General features: G+C 42.6%; 3 protein-coding genes across 3 annotated transcripts; 2 read left to right on the forward strand and 1 right to left on the reverse strand.

The window, feature by feature from the left end:
* The first annotated feature begins 1,539 nt into the window (after positions 1–1,539).
* Positions 1,540–13,914, forward strand: LOC311109113 (succinate dehydrogenase [ubiquinone] flavoprotein subunit, mitochondrial-like). The gene is made up of 15 exons (XM_084151923.1): positions 1,540–1,898; positions 3,171–3,248; positions 3,483–3,644; positions 4,050–4,193; positions 5,076–5,240; positions 5,402–5,550; positions 5,886–6,010; positions 6,385–6,553; positions 8,750–8,945; positions 9,273–9,447; positions 9,642–9,760; positions 9,923–10,034; positions 10,354–10,484; positions 10,753–10,866; positions 13,339–13,914. Exons 1-15 carry the CDS (start codon positions 1,839–1,841, stop codon positions 13,423–13,425), a joined length of 1,986 nt encoding a protein of 661 aa, XP_084008049.1. The 5' UTR covers positions 1,540–1,838; the 3' UTR covers positions 13,426–13,914.
* A 494-nt stretch (positions 13,915–14,408) lies between these two features.
* LOC311109877 (proteasome subunit alpha type-2) lies at positions 14,409–18,302 on the forward strand. Its single transcript, XM_084152891.1, has 8 exons — positions 14,409–14,494; positions 14,929–15,005; positions 15,217–15,349; positions 15,598–15,720; positions 17,259–17,340; positions 17,439–17,512; positions 17,657–17,714; positions 18,013–18,302. The coding sequence occupies exons 1-8, from the start codon at positions 14,454–14,456 to the stop codon at positions 18,127–18,129; spliced, it is 705 nt and encodes a 234-aa protein (XP_084009017.1). The 5' UTR covers positions 14,409–14,453; the 3' UTR covers positions 18,130–18,302.
* A 376-nt stretch (positions 18,303–18,678) lies between these two features.
* Positions 18,679–20,124, reverse strand: LOC311109866 (protein N-terminal glutamine amidohydrolase-like; the record flags this gene model as incomplete). Its single annotated transcript, XM_084152880.1, has 6 exons — positions 19,930–20,124; positions 19,645–19,744; positions 19,499–19,549; positions 19,169–19,317; positions 18,920–19,044; positions 18,679–18,785 (listed from the first exon to the last, which is right to left on the reverse strand). The coding sequence occupies exons 1-6, from the start codon at positions 20,007–20,009 to the stop codon at positions 18,679–18,681; spliced, it is 612 nt and encodes a 203-aa protein (XP_084009006.1). The 5' UTR covers positions 20,010–20,124.
* Positions 20,125–20,628: the final 504 nt, after the last annotated feature.

The raw sequence follows: 20,628 nt of genomic DNA on the forward strand, positions 1-20,628 counted from the left end.
GATGGTTCGTCTGAGGGCATAGCGGGACTTCTTATAAGCATCCGGATTAGTGTCCCGCTCCTTGAAAGCGGCAGCTCTAGCCTTTCGCTCGGTGCGGATGTTGCCTGTAATCCATGGCTTCTGGTTGGGATATGTACGTACGGTCACTGTGGGGACGACGTCGTTGATGCACTTATTGATGAAGCCGGTGACTGAGGTGGTATATTCCTCAATGCCATTGGATGAATCCCAGAACATATTCCAGTCTGTGCTAGCAAAACAGCCCTGTAGCGTAGCATCCGCGTCATCTGACCACTTCCGTATTGAGCGAGTCACTGGTACTTCCTGCTTTAGTTTTTGCTTGTAAGCAGGAATCAGGAGGATATAATTATGGTCAGATTTGCCAAATGGAGGGCGAGGGAGAGCTTTGTATGCGTCTCTGTGTGTGGAGTAAAGGTGGTCTAGACTTTTTTTCCCCTCTGGTTGCACATGTGACATGCTGGTAGAAATGAGGTCAAATGGATTTAAGTTTCCCTGCATTAAAGTCCTAGGCCACTAGCAGCGCCGCTTCTAGATGAGCATTTTCTTGTTTGCTCATGGCCTTATACAGCTCATTGAGTGCGGTCTTAGTGCCAGCTTTGGTTTGTGGTGGTAAATAGACAGCTACGAGGTACTCTGCCTGAGACATCCTTAATATTAGAGATCGCGCACCAGCTGTTATTGACAAATAGGCACAGAACACCACCCCTCGTCTTACCGGAGGTAGCTGTTCTGTCTTGCTGATGCACGGAAAACCCAGCCAACTGTATATTATCCATGTCGTCGTTCAGCCATGACACTGTGATATTACAGTTTTTAAAGTCCCGTTGGTAGGATAGTCTCGAACAGAGCTCTTCGAGTTTATTCTCCAGTGATTGCACATTGGCCAATAGAACGGATGGTACAGGCGGGTTACCCACTCGCCTACGAATTCTCACAAGGCAGCCGGATCTGCGTCTCCTCTTCATGCGAATGACCGGGATTTGGGCCTGGTCCGGGAGATTTGGGCCTGGTCCTTAGCGTCAGGTTGTTCATCTGGCCTGCAGAGGTAGCGTACAGTAAATTCAATGAGTGTTATCATCTCTGACTCTAAGGGGCATGGGCTGCTCAACATAATAAGAGTTAACTGCTCTGGTAACGTTATAAGAACACAATCATGAAACAATTTATTGACATACAAATGGGGTAATTTGTGCAAAAATGACCCCATCATTCAGAATTGAGGGGGGATATCTTTACTGAAGATAAACTACACAGTTGACAGATGTGGTTGACCACCAAGCTATAACTGTCATACCAAGGAGATTGTTCATACAAACACAAAATAAGGTTTTGCCTCATCATCTTGACAGCTAGCTTCATTTTGGAAAGGCTAATCTGGCTCAATACATTATGCATTCAATTCCATTCAAACCAATTTAGTAAAACATTGTTACCAAAAGGAAAGCATGGATTAAGTAACCTTGAAGATACCTTTTATGTTCAAGAATGTATCTTCAATCGAACGTCATTCGTCTCTCTTCCTGAATAAACAATGCATAATTTCCCACCTAGAATTCTAAAAGGGGAGTTAAAATTTAGTTAATTTAGATATCGGAAAGCGAATTATATGAGTTGTAACTTATGATAACAGTTACATAGAAATTACTTGACTATATAATGAATACTGTATTTCATCAATGAGGACTATTCATTTTTCCTTTGACCAAATGAATCCCACTCTTGAGATGGTATACTCCGGCACCGGCATACACCGGGACACAAGATATGTCAGAGCGGTTTGATAACGTTGATCTTGCCAGACAAAGCGAGTACCCATCATGGCCGCGGTGTGTACTGCCTCCCGTGTCCTCGCCAAAAAGGTGCTGTCAGCCAAGGCGGTAAGTATTTGGAAACAAACTGTTGCTTTAGAATATCACTATGAACTACTTTATATGTTGGCTTCGCGAATGTGTCCATATGAGCTGATATTCGCAGTACCTTGTTTGGTAACATCAGTAGGTCAATGATGGTTCACCATTGCTGTGGTTTCGTAACGTAGTCAACGTTAGCTACTGTAGCTATCATTTTCTATACAATACGAAGAGGGCGCTAGCTTCGTTTCTGTCGCAGTTTCAATGTTGTCATTTTACATTTCCATGGCAATTCGATTCTGACGAATAACTTGATTAATATACTTTGTATTGCTTGAGTATTTCGGGTGGGTTGAATCTTGCTGTAGCCATAAACATCAGTGCATTGAAGGTCAAGCAAGGCAAGTTACTTAAGAATCTGTTAGCAATGTGGCTAACCAAGCATTAGCCTAGTTCCCAGTGGGCCAATTCGTTTTTCATGGCCCGGTGCCCCGGTGATACGGTGTATTTAGTTTTTTGGGGACAATTGCATTGGGCCTAAGGAGAAATCTCCAATCACCGGGTAACCGGGCCATGCAAAACGAACTGTTGGCTGAGTTCGTTTGTGTTGTCAGTAAAAACACTGATTTATATTTTATCACAAATAATGTCTCTCGACTGTTTTTCTTTTGAATGCATGCTGTGTTTTAAGAGGGGATGTTGAGACTATGGCACATTTTTTAGCTAGCTAGAGTTAGCCAGCGCTGCATTGGGACTGAGTGTGTTTTGAGGATGTTTGGTTGCGGACGAAAAGCAAGGAAGCTGTTTGTTTAGATGGGAGGACGTGAGAATACTCTACGATGCCAGAGACATTTACCTAGCTATATGATTTTGAAATCAATCTATTTGTCACGACATTATAATGTAAATTAGTCTGAACACTCCTAGAAATTAGTCTGTGTTTACACACCTACAAATGTGTATCTTTCCTCTCAGAAATATTGGTTGAAATGCTTTTAAGAAGCCCTATTGTACACGTGTAATGATTTTGTAACACAACTAGGCAACTTTGTTGAGGCAGTGTTCTCACCTTAGTTATGTCACAATCAGCTGTTTGGGTTTCTGCTGCATTTGAAAACAGTGAGCAAACTAGACTAACTTTAGAAACCCATAGTAAAGGCATACATTGACTTGGAAAAAACCCATTCCATTGTGTGGATTAGCCGAGTGTTTATTTAAGCAATTTAGTACTTTCATCAATAGCCAAGCATAGCCTATGAGTTAGGCCTATATTTACCAAGTTTTTTTCCCCCAATTTAGCTTCCGGCAGTATCCCAGAGCTCCAGGAAGCTCCACTTCTCAATCTATGGGAAGAACAACTCTAAAGTGTCAGATGGCGTAAGTCTGCATACTCCCATGTTCACCATTGACAGTACTGTATGAATGGATTCAATATTTTTTTGCACAAACTATATTGACTTTTAGATTGTTATTTGTCTCAGTGCTTGTAGAGGCGATTGTTATTTGTCTCAGTGCTTGTAGAGGCAATTTGTATAAACAAAACTCTAACTAGAGAAAATACTGAAATGTAGCTATATGTTTTGTGACTGTTTTGTGGGTCCTTGCTTACAGATTTCCACACAGTACCCCGTGGTAGACCATGAGTTTGATGCGGTGGTTGTGGGTGCCGGCGGAGCAGGTCTGCGTGCTGCTTTCGGCCTGTCTGAGGCTGGCTTCAACACAGCTTGTGTCACAAAGCTGTTCCCCACCAGGTCACACACGGTGGCTGCACAGGTAGGTGAAGTTATATCTACAAGAATCAATGGAAAGTGACCATGTCAAAGGAGGGAATATCCCAGATGGTCCCCTTTTTAAGTGAAGTGTTGCGTTTTTAACTGTTCATTATAATGAGGCCACTTTCACTCTGTTTGCATTATCCACAGAAGGCAGCAATGCCATTTAAAATCACAATGACTCAATCATATCCCACTGCAGTGGCGTTATCAGCCACCTTAATGTGTTACACTTGTATTAAGCCTACCTCCATGCAGTCTCTACATAAAGCCGTCCAAAGTTCACGCTGATCATGCACTTTGAAACGGCCCTTGACCAACTCTCTGTACTGACAATATGCCCATTAATTCTGTAAGATTATTTATCTTTCTCCCAGTGGTCCTAAACAGTTGTTTTTGCATTTAGGGTGGGATCAACGCAGCCCTTGGGAACATGGAGGGAGATGATTGGAGGTGGCACTTCTACGACACGGTGAAGGGATCTGATTGGCTGGGAGACCAGGACGCCATCCACTACATGACAGAGCAGGCTCCACATGCCGTGGTGGAGGTGAGACACACACACATACAGTTTTTCCAGTGCTTTAGATCTGTCAGAGGGATAAAGCAAGACGGGAACTTAAATGAAACTATGCCTCTGACAGTTCTTCTGTGGCAAATATTGTCATGTATGGAAAGGTAACCAACAGCCTCTTGAAAGGGGAGCTGGAAGAAGGGACTATCAGGGGAATGTGGCATGCTAACAGTGGAGATAAAAGCATGGTCCATCAGTGGAGATGGAAGAAGGGTCCATCAGGGGAATGTGGAGATGGAAGAAGGGTCCATCAGGGGAATGTGGCATGCTAACAGTGGAGATTGAAGAAGGGTCCATCAGGGGAATGTGGCATGCTAACAGTGGAGATGGAAGAAGGGTCCATCAGGGGAATGTGGCATGCTAACAGTGGAGATGGAAGAAGGGTCCATCAGGGGAATGTGGAGATGGAAGAAGGGTCCATCAGGGGAATGTGGCATGCTAACAGTGGAGATGGAAGAAGGGTCCATCAGGGGAATGTGGCATGCTGTCCTGTCCTCTTTCATCCCTTCTGATGTACCAAAACAAGTGGAAGTGGCCTTTCAATGCCCTTAATCTGCTCTGCAATGTTGTGTAGCTGCCTTTATGTAGACTTAAACAATTTGATTTAATACATTCTGTGTAATTATATAATTAGCTAAAATGCAAGTGTATTAGTGTAATTATGTAGCCTCTAATTTTTGGGGGATTCAGTTGAAATCACCCTAATCACAAAGGATTGGAACAACATCAAAACAAACACTGATAGGCTGATCAAATTAAAGCATTCATGTATTATTTCTTAGCTAACTTAATTTGTCTAGCTTCCTGTTATGAAAATAACTGTTGTGAAGCAGTGATTTGACTGTTTTGCGTCCCCAGCTGGAGAACTTTGGCATGCCCTTCAGCCGTACCGAGGATGGTAAGATCTACCAGAGGGCTTTTGGAGGCCAGAGTCTGAAGTTTGGCAAAGGAGGCCAGGCCCACAGGTGCTGCTGCGTAGCTGACAGAACCGGCCACTCCCTCCTGCACACACTCTACGGACGGGTACGTCACACTCTCTGTACTCAAAATCCCATAATTCACCACTTGCAGTCCTCTGAATCCCTTTTTACTGACACACTGCTTTTAGAATCCCAAAAGTCAAATTCTGACCTGTTTATGCCAGTCAGTCATCTATCACTCTTCTATGCTTCTCACTTATTTAGTCTCTGAGGTACGACACCAGCTACTTTGTGGAGTACTTTGCCCTGGACCTGCTGATGGAGGATGGAGAGTGCAAGGGAGTGATTGCTCTGTGTATGGAGGATGGATCCATCCACCGCTTCAGGTCCAAGAACACGGTCATCGCCACAGGGTATGTATTCAGGTCCAAGAACAGTCATCGCCACAGGGTATGTATTCAGGTCCAAGAACAGTCATCGCCACAGGGTATGTATTCAGGTCCAAGAACAGTCATCGCCACAGGGTATGTATTCAGGTCCAAGGACAGTCATCGCCACAGGGTATGTATCTGGTTCTCTGTGTCGGGTGTTTCTGTAGCGAATAAGTATAGTTAGAAGGCTTGTTCCAAATAATCTGGTAACTTTTTTTTTTTAAATCCGCACCTGAACAGAAGGTGCCTCCTTGATGACAATTTAAAGTGCTCCTATTGTGCCCTGAGTCTTAATCCTGCCTCTCTGCTCAATCTAGTGGTTATGGCCGTACCTACTTCAGCTGCACCTCAGCCCACACCAGCACAGGAGACGGTAATGCCATGGTGACCCGTGCTGGCCTGCCCTGCCAAGACCTGGAGTTTGTCCAGTTTCACCCCACAGGTCGGTGTCCTATATCAGATTGGCAATAGAGACCTGTCTGCTAGGGAATGGATTTACGAGACGGAAAGAACATTAAATAATCATTTATTGGAGAAAAAATGGATTAGCACTCAGAATAGACCTATCAGAAGTGTCATCTTGAAAATGTTTCTCTGCTTAGTCGGAAGGTAATTGCTGAATAATTATGTGTGTTTCATGACATAGCTAGTATCGTTGATGTCGGATAAGTCAAATGGTCATGTAAGTCAGAGGGCTGGCAGACTAACCCTTTACATACTGTGGATACATAATCATACTATAATTATCATTGGGTGTGAAGTGCCCTCCCTCAGTGCTGGTTTCATATAACTTGTGACCTAACATTATCCCTCTAGGCATCTATGGAGCCGGCTGTCTGATCACAGAGGGTTGCCGTGGTGAGGGAGGAATCCTCATCAACAGCGAGGGTGAGCGCTTCATGGAGCGGTACGCTCCTAACGCCAAGGACCTGGCCTCCAGAGACGTGGTGTCCCGCTCCATTACAATCGAGATCCGAGAGGGCAGGTAAGATCACCGCCATGACCACCCACAGAATCATTGGACTGATGCTAGATAACTGAAACATACAGTGCCTTCAGAAAGTATTCAACCCCTTTGTTATGGCAAGCTTAAATAAGTTCAGGAGTAAAAATGTGCTTAACAAGTCTCATAATAAGTTGCATTGACTCACTCTGTGTTCAATAATTTTTGAATGACTACCTCATCTCTGTAACCCACACATACAATTATCTATGAGGTCCCTTAGCCGAGCAGTGAATTTCACACACAGATTCCACAAAGACCAGGGAGATTTTCCAATGCCACGCAAAGAAGGGCACCTATTGGTAGATGGGTAAAAAAAATGAAAAAGCAGACAGGTCCCGTGTAGCTCAGTTGGTAGAGCATGGCGCTTGCAACACCAGGGTTGTGGGTTCGATTCCCACGGGGGGCCAGTATGAAAAAAAAAAAAAAAATGTATGCACTCACTAACTGTAAGTCGCTCTGGATAAGAGCGTCTGCTAAATGACTAAAATGTACTATTTAATTTATCTTTGAGCATGGTGCAGTTATTAATTACACTTTGGATGGTGTATCAATACACCCAGTCACTACAAAGATAAAGGCATCCTTCCTAACTCAGTTGCCAGAGAGGAAGGAAACCGCTCAGGGATTTCACCATGAGGCCAATGGTGACTTTAAAACAGTTACAGTTGAATAGCTGTGATAGGAAAGAACTGAGGATGGATAAACAACATTGTATTTACTCCACAACACTAACCTAAATGACAGAGTTAAAAGAAGGAAGACTGTACAGAATAAATATATTCCAAAGCATGCATCCTGTTTGCAATAAGGCACTAAAGTAAAACTGCACAAAAATGTGTCAAAGAAATGAACGTTATGTCCTGAATACAAAGCATTATGTTTGGGGCAAATCCAACACAACACATCACTGAGTACCACTCTTCATATTTTGAAGCATGGTGGTGGCTGCATCATGTTATGGGTATGCTTGTCATCGGCAAGGACTAGGGCGTTTTTTTAAATGATAAAAATAAACGGAATAGAGCTAAGCACAGGCAAAATCCTAGAGGAAAACCTGGTTGTCTGCTTTCCAACAGGATACTGGTAGACAAATTCACCTTTCAGCAGGACAATAACCTAAAACACAAGGCCAAATATACACTGAAGCTGCTTACCAAGACGACATTGAATGCTCCTGAGTGGCCTAATTACTGTTCTGACTTAAATCAGCTTGAAAATCTATGGCAAGACTTGAAAATGGCTGTTTAGCAATGATCAACAACCAATTTGACAGAGCTTGAAAAAAAAGAAAAAAAAGAATGTGCAAATATTGTACTTACCCAGAAAGACTCACAGCTGTAATTGCTGCCAAAGATGATTCTAACATGTATAGGGTGTTAATACTTACAGTATGTAAATTAGATTTCTGTATTTCATTTCAATAAATTCGCAAAAAACACGTGTTCACGTTGTCATAATGGGGTATTGTGTGTAGATGGGTCAGATAAAAATAAATAAAAAATCCATCTTGAATTCAGGCTGTATCAAAAAAATGTGGAATAAGTCAAGGGGTATGAATACTTTCTGAAGGCACTGTATGTGGGATGCTGCATGCTCCATGGTTGTCAGACCAGTGATTTGATATTGGCATACACGGTTTTAAAACAACGTGTAAAATGGCTTCAAATAGATATTCAATCTAGAATGCTTTGGTAAACTAAAATCGACCTCAAGAAATGCACTTGAATTTGAATGATGGGAAATTGAATTAATTTGGAATCTACCCACAACTTCCAAATTCCAATGGGGATGACCCCACCTTGCTATGAGTTTCAGTTGTGAAAGACTACGGTCATGCTAACAGCCCTGTATCTGTGTGACCCAGAGAAACCCCATGTGTACCGGTCATGCTAACAGCCCTGTATCTGTGAGACCCAGAGAAACCCCATGTGTACCGGTCATGCTAACAGCCCTGTATCTGTGTGACCCAGAGAAACCCCATGTGTACCGGTCATGCTAACAGCCCTGTATCTGTGTGACCCAGAGAAACCCCATGTGTACCGGTCATGCTAACAGCCCTGTATCTGTGTGACCCAGAGAAACCCCATGTGTACCGGTCATGCTAACAGCCCTGTATCTGTGAGAGAAACCCCATGTGTACCGGTCATGCTAACAGCCCTGTATCTGTGTCCCTAGGGGATGTGGCCCAGAGAAGGACCATGCGTACCTGCAGCTGCACCATCTCCCCCCACAGCAGCTGGCCACCCGTCTGCCCGGCATCTCTGAGACCGCCATGATCTTCGCCGGCGTGGATGTCACCAAAGAGCCCATCCCTGTCCTGCCCACCGTCCACTACAACATGGGAGGAGTCCCCACCAACTACAGGGGACAGGTAACTAGTAGGACCCATAGAAAAGCCCCCCGTGTAGCTCAGTTGGTAGAGCATGGCACTTGCAACGCCAGGGTTGTGGGTTCGATTCCCACGGGGGGCCAGTATGAAAATGTATGCACTCACTTAACTGTAAGTCACTCTGGATAAGAGCATCTGCAAAATGACTAAAAATGTTTTTAAAAACTGTCTGCATATTATTTATTTTTTTAAGTCCTGTTGAAGAACCCTTAAATAAGTAGACAGATGCAATGAGAACTGGACCTCCACTAGTTTGATTACATTAAACCTATATTATATAATAATGATATACTGTCCTGTTCTCCACAGGTCATCACCCACACGCCTGAGGATGGTGACAAGGTGGTGCCAGGGCTGTTTGCCTGTGGCGAGGCTGCCTGTGCCAGTGTCCATGGTGCCAACCGTCTGGGAGCCAACTCCCTGTTGGACCTGGTGGTGTTTGGACGCGCCTGTGCTCACACAATCGCTGACATCTGCACTCCAGGTAACAACTCAATACTCTCTGTTTTTCAACCCTCATCAAGACAAAAAGCACATGCATTAATGCATTGTCCCACAACTTTTCAGTGTAAAGGCCAGGGCAAGACTTAGTATCGCAATGGCACTAACCTGGACGAATAACAGATTTTAAATAGTTAAATACGTTTTTACAATCCTGACAATGTGATGGTTCTGCAGGAGAGAAGCTCTCCCCCCTGAAGCCCAACGCAGGAGAGGAGTCTGTTGCCAACCTGGACAAGCTGAGGTTTGCTGACGGTAGCATGAGGACCTCTGAGATCAGAGTGAACATGCAGAAGGTATGGATCCTAAAAATACAAATGGAACGGATGTCTAACATCCATATTAGGGAATTGACCTTGGATGTTTGTCAAATTTACTGGTAACGGGCTTTAATGAGGACTTGTACAGTACCATCACATCTTCTCTAAGCCTGTGTTCCCCTCTCTCTCTGCTGTCAGACCATGCAGAACCACGCCGCTGTGTTCCGTACCGGCAAGGTCCTGAAGGAGGGATGTGACAAGATGGACGCCATCTACCAGACCCTGGACGACATCAAGACCTTCGACAGAGGTCAGCATCTCATTCCCTCTGCTGATGTGATAGGAATTGTCTTTCAATTGCCCCTTCTAGCAGAGGCAGACCTTTGTTGTCCCATTGTTGGGCTTGGTTGTAAAAACATCAAACATACACGTAAAGATGTTCTGTAGCAGTGTTCAAGTTCTGTCGTTCACTCTGTGTCCTCCCCTCAGGTATTCCCCTCAGGTATTCCCCTCAGGTATTCCCCTCAGGTATTCACTCTCTCTTCCCCTCAGGTATTCCCCTCAGGTATTCCCCTCAGGTATTCCCCTCAGGTATTCCCCCTCAGGTATTCACTCTCTCTTCCCCTCAGGTATTGTGTGGAACACTGACCTGGTAGAGACCCTAGAGCTGCAGAACCTTATGCTGAACGCTGTGCAGACCATCAACTCCGCCGAGCAGCGCCAGGAGAGCAGGGGAGCCCACTCCAGAGAGGACTTCAAGGTAAGAACAAACCACTCCTATATTAGCCTGGTCCGCAATGAGAATTTGTTTTCTGGCAAAGTGAGATTACTTCTTCTATGCATTCAGTGGTTTCATTTTGTTTCACAGTAGGGGTCTTGATGTGGACATTTTTTTTGGGATATTGACAGACAATGCTTTTAATGCTGTAAACATCCACCATAAAACAACTATAGGAGCTCTCTCCAGCAGTAGTTGTAACAATATGTAGACTGATGTCATTCTGAAAGAGGCCTATGTAACATTGCAGGACCGTATGGATGAGCTTGACTACGCCAAGCCTCTGGCGGGACAGGTGAGGAAGCCCATGGAAGAGCACTGGAGGAAACACACCCTGTCCACTGTGGATCATAAGACAGGGAAGGTAAGTACGCTCACAAAACCAAGTCCATGTCTAATTGTGTTAACTTCAGATGTATTTTATTTTTCTAAATATAAATGACAGGATTAATTGTAACTAGGGTTGGTATAACTGGGGAAGCCAAGCCAGGGGGCCATATTACAACCTGTGTTGTGATAATTGCGTTGTTTGCTCTATAACCTGTTAGTTCGTATGCCTTGCCACCGTGATATATAGGCCTAAGTCCAAGACAAAAAGAAGACACAGTGGCAGAATAAATTCAACCACACCTTTGTTTCATCGCAAAACCGGAGAGCAACCTCTGTCCGGTGGAGTCCACAAAGCACATTACATGTAACAAACAGATAAATGACCTACAGCACGGTCAATCAAGTTAATGTTTCCGACATTTTCCAACTACTAAACAACTATTGATTTAGAACCACAGAGAGTTACCGCAAGTCGCAAAGAAAACAGGAGCTGCCTCCACTACTCCAGCACCATTTCAACTTCAACATTTCAACATCATCAAATCACCTCTGCTTAATCTAATAGTGACAACTAAAAGATTCCAAAAACAATTTAGTCCAATCAACGTAAGCTATATATCATATGGCTGTCCATGATGCTGATTTCTGTGTGTTTGCGTAAGTAGAAAAAACATGTTGACTCACCCTACTTGTAGAGAAATGCCAATGACATCATCATCCTCTTTCATGTTGCCTAAACGGTCTATGACTCTGTCATACAGTACACCCTTTTAGTTTTTGTTGTCCTCGGCTACCTGGCTAAAATGCTGGCTCGCTAGCCCAACTTCCTTTCATGGGCAATCACTAGCCAGCTAGTTAACATTAGCCTACTACATCTAGCTACATATTGAACTTCCATCCTCTCAGGCCAGAGGCACAATGTATGAATTTAGGGTTGGATCAGAATCGCCGTTATAATCGTTGGCCAGTACGGATAATTAAGGAAAACCACAGGTCCAAATCCCTATCTCCATCCAGGGCCAATTTTAGCCCACCTGAGGACAACAACGCAACAATTCAAGTTTTTTTTCTGTCAGTGACGTTTGGCGTCTGATGTGATTTGGTCTGAAGCCAAATCCAAACTGGCTTCCCTTGACACTTTTTTGTGCACCAGGACCATTCACAGCTGAGCTCTCTCAGTTTAGCTCAACGCTGATTTGGTTATTATTGTATTAAAAAAAATGTATATCAAGGGAGGCCAAATGCTCGCTGGCTTCGCTAGCATTCAATGCTACGGGCGGCAACAGTAGAATACTCTTATTGACCATAGATGGGCTTCACGTACAGAGACCGGGTCGGTGAGATACATTCAGCCCTTTGCCAATTGAAGGAACATTACGAAACACAGAGACGAACGATACATTATTTTATTTAGTATTTTTTTTCTTGATACATTTTTTTTTGGGGGGGGTTTATTTATATTTATTTCACCTTTATTTAACCAGGTAAGCCAGTTGAGAACAAGTTCTCATTTACAACTGCGACCTGGCCAAGATAAAGCAAAGCAGTGCGATTTTAAAAACAACAACAACACAGAGTTACATATGGGGTAAACAAAACGTACAGTCAATAACACAATAGAAAATCTATATACAGTGTGTGCAAATGTAGTAAGTTATGGAGGTAAGGCAATAAATAGGCCATAGTGCAAAATAGGAAGCCGATTCTAGATTTAACTTTGGATTGGAGATGCTTAATGTGAGTCTTGAAGAAGAGTTTACGGTCTAACCGGACACCTAGGTATTTGTAGTTGTCCACATATTCTAAGTCAGACCCGCCGAGAGTAGTGATTCTAGTCGGGTGGGCGGGTTCAAGCAGCGTTCAATTGAAGAGCATGCATTTAGTTTTACTAACGTTTAAGAGCAGTTGGAGGCTATGGAAGGAGTGTTGTATGGCATTGAAGCTCGTTTGGAGGTTTGTTAGCACAGTGTCCAATGAAGGGCCAGATGTATACAAAATGGTGTCGTCTGCGTAGAGGTGGATCTGAGAGTCACCAGCAGCAAGAGCGACATCATTGATATACACAGAGAATAGAGTCGGCCCGAGAATTGAACCCAGTGGCACCCCCATAGAGACTGCCAGAGGTCCAGACAACAGGCCCTCCGATTTGACACATTGAACTCTATCTGAGAAGTAGTTGGTGAACCAGGCGAGGCAGTCATAATATCGTTTAGGACCTTGAGCGTGGCTGAGGTGCACCCATGACCAGCTCGGAAACCATTATAGCCTGGCTTCCCTTGGCATCCGTGAATACATGCCACTGTAGTTATACTTAACTTATAGTTAGTTATAAGCAGTGGCGTAGCATACTGTTGGTATTTCCAAATACCCCGGTACACGGTATAATGCCCAAGCCTAATTGTAACATACGTTCATGCTTAATGGCACAATAATAGCAGTCTAGGTACATGCCAATGTACATTTGCCATCACTCACTCATTTCTACATTTTTGTGCTTTTGTTACAGGTAACTCTGAAATACAGACCGGTTATTGATAACTCACTGGATGCAGAGGACTGTGCTGCTATCCCTCCTGCCATCCGTTCCTATTAAGCACATATCTATCCAATGCCAACTATTTTATGTATGATCAGAATTTAGGCTTTTGCAGTGATCATTTATATGAAGTTTCAACAGGACTCTCCTTTTGCTCATAAATACTATACGTGACAATAATAAACTGAAACCTACTGTAAACTTAAGAGAAATGTGCAAACTTGACTGTTTTGTGTGTACTTTAAACTTTCACTATTTCACATTTGCTATAGTTCTTACAGGCAAATACATATTTAAATATTGAATGATTCTAGAAATCTGTGTAAAAAGAAAAGCGCAATCACGGTTGGGGGTGGGGGGGGGGAACCCCATGTTTAAGATATCCACACACAATGCCAATACAATACTCCATTTGTTAACTCTGTGGCCTTCTTTGCTCAAAGAAACGCACATTTTCTCAGCTGTATGTAAAGTTCTGTTCATCTTGCTAGCTTCATGTATTGTTGGTTTTATCTTCATAATAAAGATGCTCAAATAACTAAATTCCTCCTGTCTGAGAGTGACTGTAGTGCATCTCCACAATGCCATGTCCGTGTTCCATCTGAAATACAATACATTGACATTTTAGTCATTTAGTAGACACTCTTATCCAGAGCGACTTACAGTTAGTGAGTGCATACATTTTTCATACAATAGTCGCCGGAGCAAGCGCCAGCAAACCAGTGTTAAATGTGTATTTTGAATACAAAAGTGTTTAAGATGAAAGTAATAGAATTACATGTATGTATTTTAAGCCATTTGCACTTATGCAAATTACTTCTGACGCGGGACCGGTTGTTAACATCCACTCTGACCACACCCCTACAAAGAATAACAAAACAATGCCTTTCTATTATCAATTGTATTGTGATAATACTTGTAAAAAAACGTATTCATGAATTCCGAGGGTCCTGTTAAAGTTATGTGCATGTTTCATATGCATATGACCTTCGGTTTCACAGAGAAATGGGCAGAACCGGAACTTCATGTAGTTCATTTCCGCTATCTGGTCCGTCCAGCAAAACCTTCCTCAAGACAGTTTAACAATGGCTGAACGAGGATACAGTTTCTCCCTCACTACCTTCAGGTAAAGTAAAAGAAAAATAAATTTCTGCATCGCAAAACAAAACGTAGTCAATTAACACCTTACCGTGAGGCCATATTCTGCTATAATTGTGATCTTGTTCTTGCTCAATGGCCATTAAATACACTTGAGGCAACTCTGCAAGAGATGCAGTGTCACGCCGATGCTAACTAGCTAGCTTCCTACCGGTAGCTGTTGAAGCGAGCTAGCTAGCGTAAGCCAATTGATAGTTCTGTGATTTAGGCTAATGTCTAAATATTTGTAGCTACTGCAGTGGCTAGCAATTTGTTTTACACCCCCCCCCACCCTCTAGTTTTGGCTACAGGCTACACAGTTAGCTAGATGTAACTGATTAACTTACAACATTTCTATTAACAGGTGTAGGTTAGTGCTATAACTAACGTTACCTAGTTACATATCTTCCTTGTTCCTAACAGCCCCTCTGGGAAGCTGGTCCAAATTGAATATGCCCTGGCAGCAGTGGCCGCAGGTGCACCCGCTGTAGGAATTAAAGGTGAGTAGTTAAATTAAAACATTTTGATGCAGGTAGTTTACATCCACCTTGTCTATTTATTCGGTGTTTTTATTTATTTAATTAATCAGTGCCCATCCAATTCAACATCTCAACAGACTTATACACAACTAAACATTGACTTTCATTATCACCTCAAGTAAGGAGAGCTGATTCCAAGCGTTGTCACTTCATTTTCCTCCCCTTCCTACAGCCTCAAATGGAGTTGTCTTGGCAACGGAGAAGAAACAGAAGTCCATCCTGTACGACGAGACCAGTGTTCACAAAGTTGAGCCTATAACCAAACACATTGGTATGGTGTACAGTGGCATGGGACCTGACTACAGGTAATGAGGGAATGGGGAACTCATTCTTACTGAAAATCAACTTCAGCATATAGTATTATACATATTCCACTCCCTATGCACTCTAGTATATTGACTGCTTCATAGAAACATGATGTAGTTGTTTATAGAATATTGCTACGGTCTATGATTTCTTAGCATACATGATTTAAACAAAGTCAATAAACAAGTAAACTAAAGTTACAGACCTTGAGTGTAACGAGACGAGATGCTCTTTGTTGTGTTGACAGGGTGCTGCTCCGGAGAGCCAGGAAGTTGGCCCAGCAGTATTTCCTGGTGTACCAGGAGCCCATACCCACAGCTCAGCTTGTTCAGAGAGTGGCCTCCGTCATGCAGGAGTACACACAGTCAGGGTATGGAGTATGATACTGTAGCTACCTATTGAGGATTTATTTTTTGCTTACCATGACAGTGATTACCAGTTCTCGCTTAGTTTAAATAACCAGAATATAAATGTGGAGAAGTCCAAAAGTCAACTGTTTATTTTTTAAAACCCTTTTTACATACAGTGCATTCGGAAAGTATTCAGACCCCTTGAATTTTTCCACATTTTGTTACGTTACAGCCTTATTCTAAAATGGATTTTAAAAAATCCCTCATCAATCTACACACAATACCCCATAATGACAATGCGAAAACAGGCTTTTTTTTATTTACATAAGTATTCAGACCCTTTGCTCTGATACTCGAAATTGAGCTCAGGTGCATCCTGTTTCCATTGATCATCCTTGAGATGTTTCTACAACTTGATTGCAGTCCACCTGTGGTAAATTAAATTGATTGGACATGATTTAGAAAGGCACACACCTGTCTATATAAGGTCCCACAGTTGACATTGCATGTCAGAGCAAAAACCAAGCCATGAGGCAGGGACTGGGAGACAAGTCATGACCGAGGGAAAGATGAACGGAGCAAAGTTTCAGAGAGATCCTTGATGAAAACTTGATCCAGAGTGCTCAGGACCTCAGACTAAGGTTCCCCTTCCAACAGGACAACGACCCTAAGCACACAGCCAAGACAACGCAGGAGTGGCTTCGGGACAAGTCTCTGAATGTCCTTGAGTGGCCCAGCCAGTGCCCGGACTTGAAGCCGATCGAACATCTCTAGAGAGGCCTGAAAATAGCTGTGCAGCAACGCTCCCCATCCAACCTGACAGAGCTTAAGAGGATCTGCAGAGAAGAATGGGAGAAACTCTCCAAATACAGGTGTGCCAAGCTTGTAGCGTCATACCCAGGAAGACTCGATGCTGTAATCGCTGCCAAAGGTGCTTCAACAAAGTACTGAGTAGTGTAAAGGGTCTGAATACTTATGTAAATGTGATATTAACGTTTTTTATTCTTCTTAAATTTGCAAACATTTCTAAACTTTTTTTTGCTTTTTCACTATGGGGTATTGTGTGTAGAACAATTTTAGAATAAGGCTGTAATGTAACAATATGTGGAAAAAGTCAAGGGGTCTGAATACTCTCCGAATGCACTGTAAACAGATGTCACAAAGTGCTTATACAGATACCCAGCCTAAAACCACAAAGAGCAAGCAATGCAGATGTAGAAGCAGAGTGGCTATGGAAAACTCTAGAAAGGCAGGAACCTAGTAAGAAACCTAGAGAGGAATCAGGCTTCGAGAGGTGGCCAGTCCTCTTCTGGCTGTGCCGGGTGGAGATTATAAAAGTACATAGCCAGATCGTTCTTCAATGTTCCTTTTCAGACTATCAAGTAAGAATCATAGGATGCAATGAAATGACTGGGGGGGGGGGAAATAGTTATGTAATTCAATGAATGTAGTTAATTAGATTTGAACAATGAATGCATTCATGATGGAGTCAATTTGCTTCATGTAGGCTTAAATGTTTTAAAATGTATATTTTGAAATGTTTTGTCTTCTATTGCAGGGGTGTCCGTCCTTTCGGAGTGTCCTTGCTGATCGCCGGTTGGGATGAGGATCGACCATACCTTTTCCAGTCTGATCCGTCTGTAAGGGCTGGTTACCACCATTTGCTATCTGAACATGTTTGTCTTCTGTATTTGTTGCGAGATCATGATGATAATCATGTTTTGATTTCTCTACCCAGGGAGCATATTTTGCCTGGAAAGCAACTGCTATGGGGAAGAACTACGTCAATGGGAAAACATTCCTTGAGAAAAGGTATTTCGATCAATTCTCCCGTCCTCCCAATTGGCACCATATTCCCAGCATCAGCATGTCGTGTGGCAGTTATGGTTCAACTGCAGTGCTTAGTAACCCTTTGATAAATGTGGGGTAAAGTCATTTGTGTGTCTCCTCACTCAGATACAACGAGGACCTGGAACTGGAAGACGCCATCCACACAGCTATCTTGACATTGAAGGTGAGTTAATCAATTGTAAGCCTATCCTGCTGGGCTTCTATGTGGAAAGGGCTATACATGAAATGTCCTCTTCTATGCTCTCCTTTTCTTTTATTTTACCTTTATTTAACTAGGCAAGTCAGTTAAGAACAAATTGTTATTTACAATGACGGCCTACACCGGCCAAACCCAGACGACGCTGGGCCAATTGTACCAATTCCTGTCGTCAGATACGTCTTAACAGACCACAGACTCTCTTGTGATCTTTTGACATTTGGGTTATTAGCAGAATCCTGAATGCTATAACTTTTATTCACAGGAAAGCTTCGAGGGTCAGATGACCGAAGACAATATTGAAGTGGGGATCTGCAATGAAGCGGGCTTCAGGCGACTCTCACCCGCAGAAGTGAAAGACTACTTGGCGGCCATTGCTTAAAAAAAAGTGACTCGTGTTGGTGTGACTTGATTTTTCGTATTTGGATATTACTGAAATAATTTAGACTCCTGTATTTTCAACATAACAGCATTTATTTTTTCTTTGTATTCCAGTTTCTCCTTCCCCTCTGACAAGTTCAGTAACTATCAATAAATGCCAGAAACTAAAGCTCCCATGTTTTTCTCTTGTAACTTGTGCTTATCTCACAAAATAAAGGTAAACATGTCCACACAAATACATTAACTGCTTTAAATGACCTTAAGATACATTGTACAACTGTCATCCCTGTACAGTTGTTTGCTTCATAGGCAATTTAACTATACAATGTGTAATAATTTAGTTTTAGTGGCATCTGTATTTATGGCTTAGACATATTCCTGGTTATTCCTATGGCTTAGAAATATTCTGCCACCAGGATAAGAAGCGTAACATTGAGGATTGTTGTTTCCTGGCTTATGACCCTGTAGTAGTCTAGAGCTGAGAAAAGCAGAAATACCCAGCAGGCAACCACCAATCTCTGTATGAAGTATATTAACTTCAAACCAGCAATCATAATTTTTCTGCAAAGTGTTTCACAAATTCAGAGAGACTGTATACATGTCCAAATCCCACTTTGGAATCCATACTAATGAAGTCATCCAAGTTCATTTTAGAGTCTGGAACGATAGAAAGAAACCCATTCTTCTGTTAGAAAATCCTGATATCCTTCTCACACAGACAAATTGTGTGTGATTTCCATTCAAATATTGAGTGTTGCAAGCAATAAATATGTAATAGGACTGAGATGTACCTGTTGTTTCAATACAAGGATACAGCGGTGGAGGCATGCGCCATGTCCCATCTGCATCTTTCATGTGTGACCGGTCTGAGGCAAACTTCTTCAGGTAGGTATCTGCAGGAATAACTCGCAACTTCCTGGAAAGCGTTGAATAGACAAGCGTCCAACAGTGTTTATCAATGAGGAGAACCGATCACCTTGACACACATACTTGCTTAGAATAAAATAAATAAAAATAACTGAATATGAATACTGGCTTACCTCCAGAAAGCTGGTTTAAGGACCTGATCTGTATGGAAGGCTTCTGTAGTGTAAACATTGAAAGGACAGGAGAAAGGCAGGACAGTATCCAGGTCATAAATAAAGCTCTGTCCCTGCTGATTCTGATGAAGTAGAACAACGTGATAATCCTACAAACAGAATGATAAATGTTATATAGCGACCCGTTGTAATACTTTTGATTAATCTAAAAAATATATATATATATATTTTCACATAATGCTAAAGAAAAGGCAAGGGTGTGGCTTCATATTTCCTCGTTCTGGATTCCTCCATCCTCTGTCTGTCTGAAAGCCAAGGGACACTGCCTACCCAAACAACAGGTTCATCTCCACGACCGGACTTCTGTTTCCATATAGGGATCTGAGAGGAATGGAAATTAATAATTTATAACAGAGTGAAGGGTTAACAAAGATTCACATAACTTCACAATCACTTTTTAACGACCTACAACTCACCATTTTTCTTTCATTTGATATAAAGACTGCATACACCTCGTCCAAAGGTATTTGCGTTTGAGTCTTGATGTGTTCACATAGTTTCCATACATTTTCCTCACTGAAAAAGCAAGATTTTGAAATGTAATTCATGCACCCATTATATTAGCGGACTAAACTCCACTCCATGGTGAATGAAGTTTATGGTCAACTTCACCATAGAGTGGAGTTTAGTCCGCTACCATTATATGTATTTAGCTAGCCACCTAGCGTCATTCTGAGCATGCATGCATTGCTGACAATTACCAGTAACAGCTTGTGTACACGCATTCGTCCCTGGATGGAGTGATGTTGACATACTTTGATGAAACGTGTTCTTTATGCATGTCTTCCCTGAAAGTTTAACAGACTGACCCTACAAAATAACGGCATTTAAAAACATTAAACAATGAGCAGTTGATTTTGCAGCAGTCTACATATTTTGGTGTTACATTTTTAAGTATCCGCCGGAGGACGAGAGTCGTCTTCTTCTATGGTATAATGGCGGTCCGCTGGTGCAGGCCGCCACCTACTGTGCTGGAGCGTGCGATCAATCACGGTTTGGCTAATTCTGCACAACTACTAAAAAAATAAATCCCTACTAACTTCTAACAAACCCTCCCCCTCTCCCAAAACCCTGCCAACCTCAACTTAGCATAAGCTCCAGGGACCTTTGATCTTCTTCCTATTGAGAGTTTCCATTTTAAGAATTTTCCCTTGCTGAACATGGCTACCACATGATAATAGCAGTCTACCCTTTCCAATGAACCGGGCTAGCTTGACTTCACATATCTCTTTCTTTATGTCATTGGTTAATGGGATAGGGTGTAGATGCGGCCCTGTGGTCACATCAAACACCATCACAACTTTCTACTCCGAGACATCATTACTCTGGTTCCCTACTTTCACCCTCTCAACGCTCTCTGCACTAGAAGCACCACTGCTTTCAGTAGCATGGTCTCTCTT

Source organism: Coregonus lavaretus, assembly GCF_964263955.1.
Source record: "Coregonus lavaretus genome assembly, chromosome: 3".
Lineage (NCBI taxonomy): Eukaryota > Metazoa > Chordata > Actinopteri > Salmoniformes > Salmonidae > Coregonus > Coregonus lavaretus.

Bases quoted from the DNA above. Each gene is read 5' to 3' on its own strand.
- LOC311109113 (XM_084151923.1), top strand. From the start codon at position 1,839: ATGGCCGCGGTGTGTACTGCCTCCCGTGTCCTCGCCAAAAAGGTGCTG. The intron at 6,011-6,384 runs GTCGGTGTCCTA...TTATCCCTCTAG, and splicing joins TGTCCAGTTTCACCCCACAG to GCATCTATGGAGCCGGCTGT. The intron at 8,946-9,272 runs GTAACTAGTAGG...TGTTCTCCACAG, and splicing joins CCACCAACTACAGGGGACAG to GTCATCACCCACACGCCTGA.
- LOC311109877 (XM_084152891.1), top strand. From the start codon at position 14,454: ATGGCTGAACGAGGATACAGTTTCTCCCTCACTACCTTCAG. The intron at 15,006-15,216 runs GTGAGTAGTTAA...CCCTTCCTACAG, and splicing joins ACCCGCTGTAGGAATTAAAG to CCTCAAATGGAGTTGTCTTG. The intron at 17,715-18,012 runs GTGAGTTAATCA...TTTTATTCACAG, and splicing joins CAGCTATCTTGACATTGAAG to GAAAGCTTCGAGGGTCAGAT.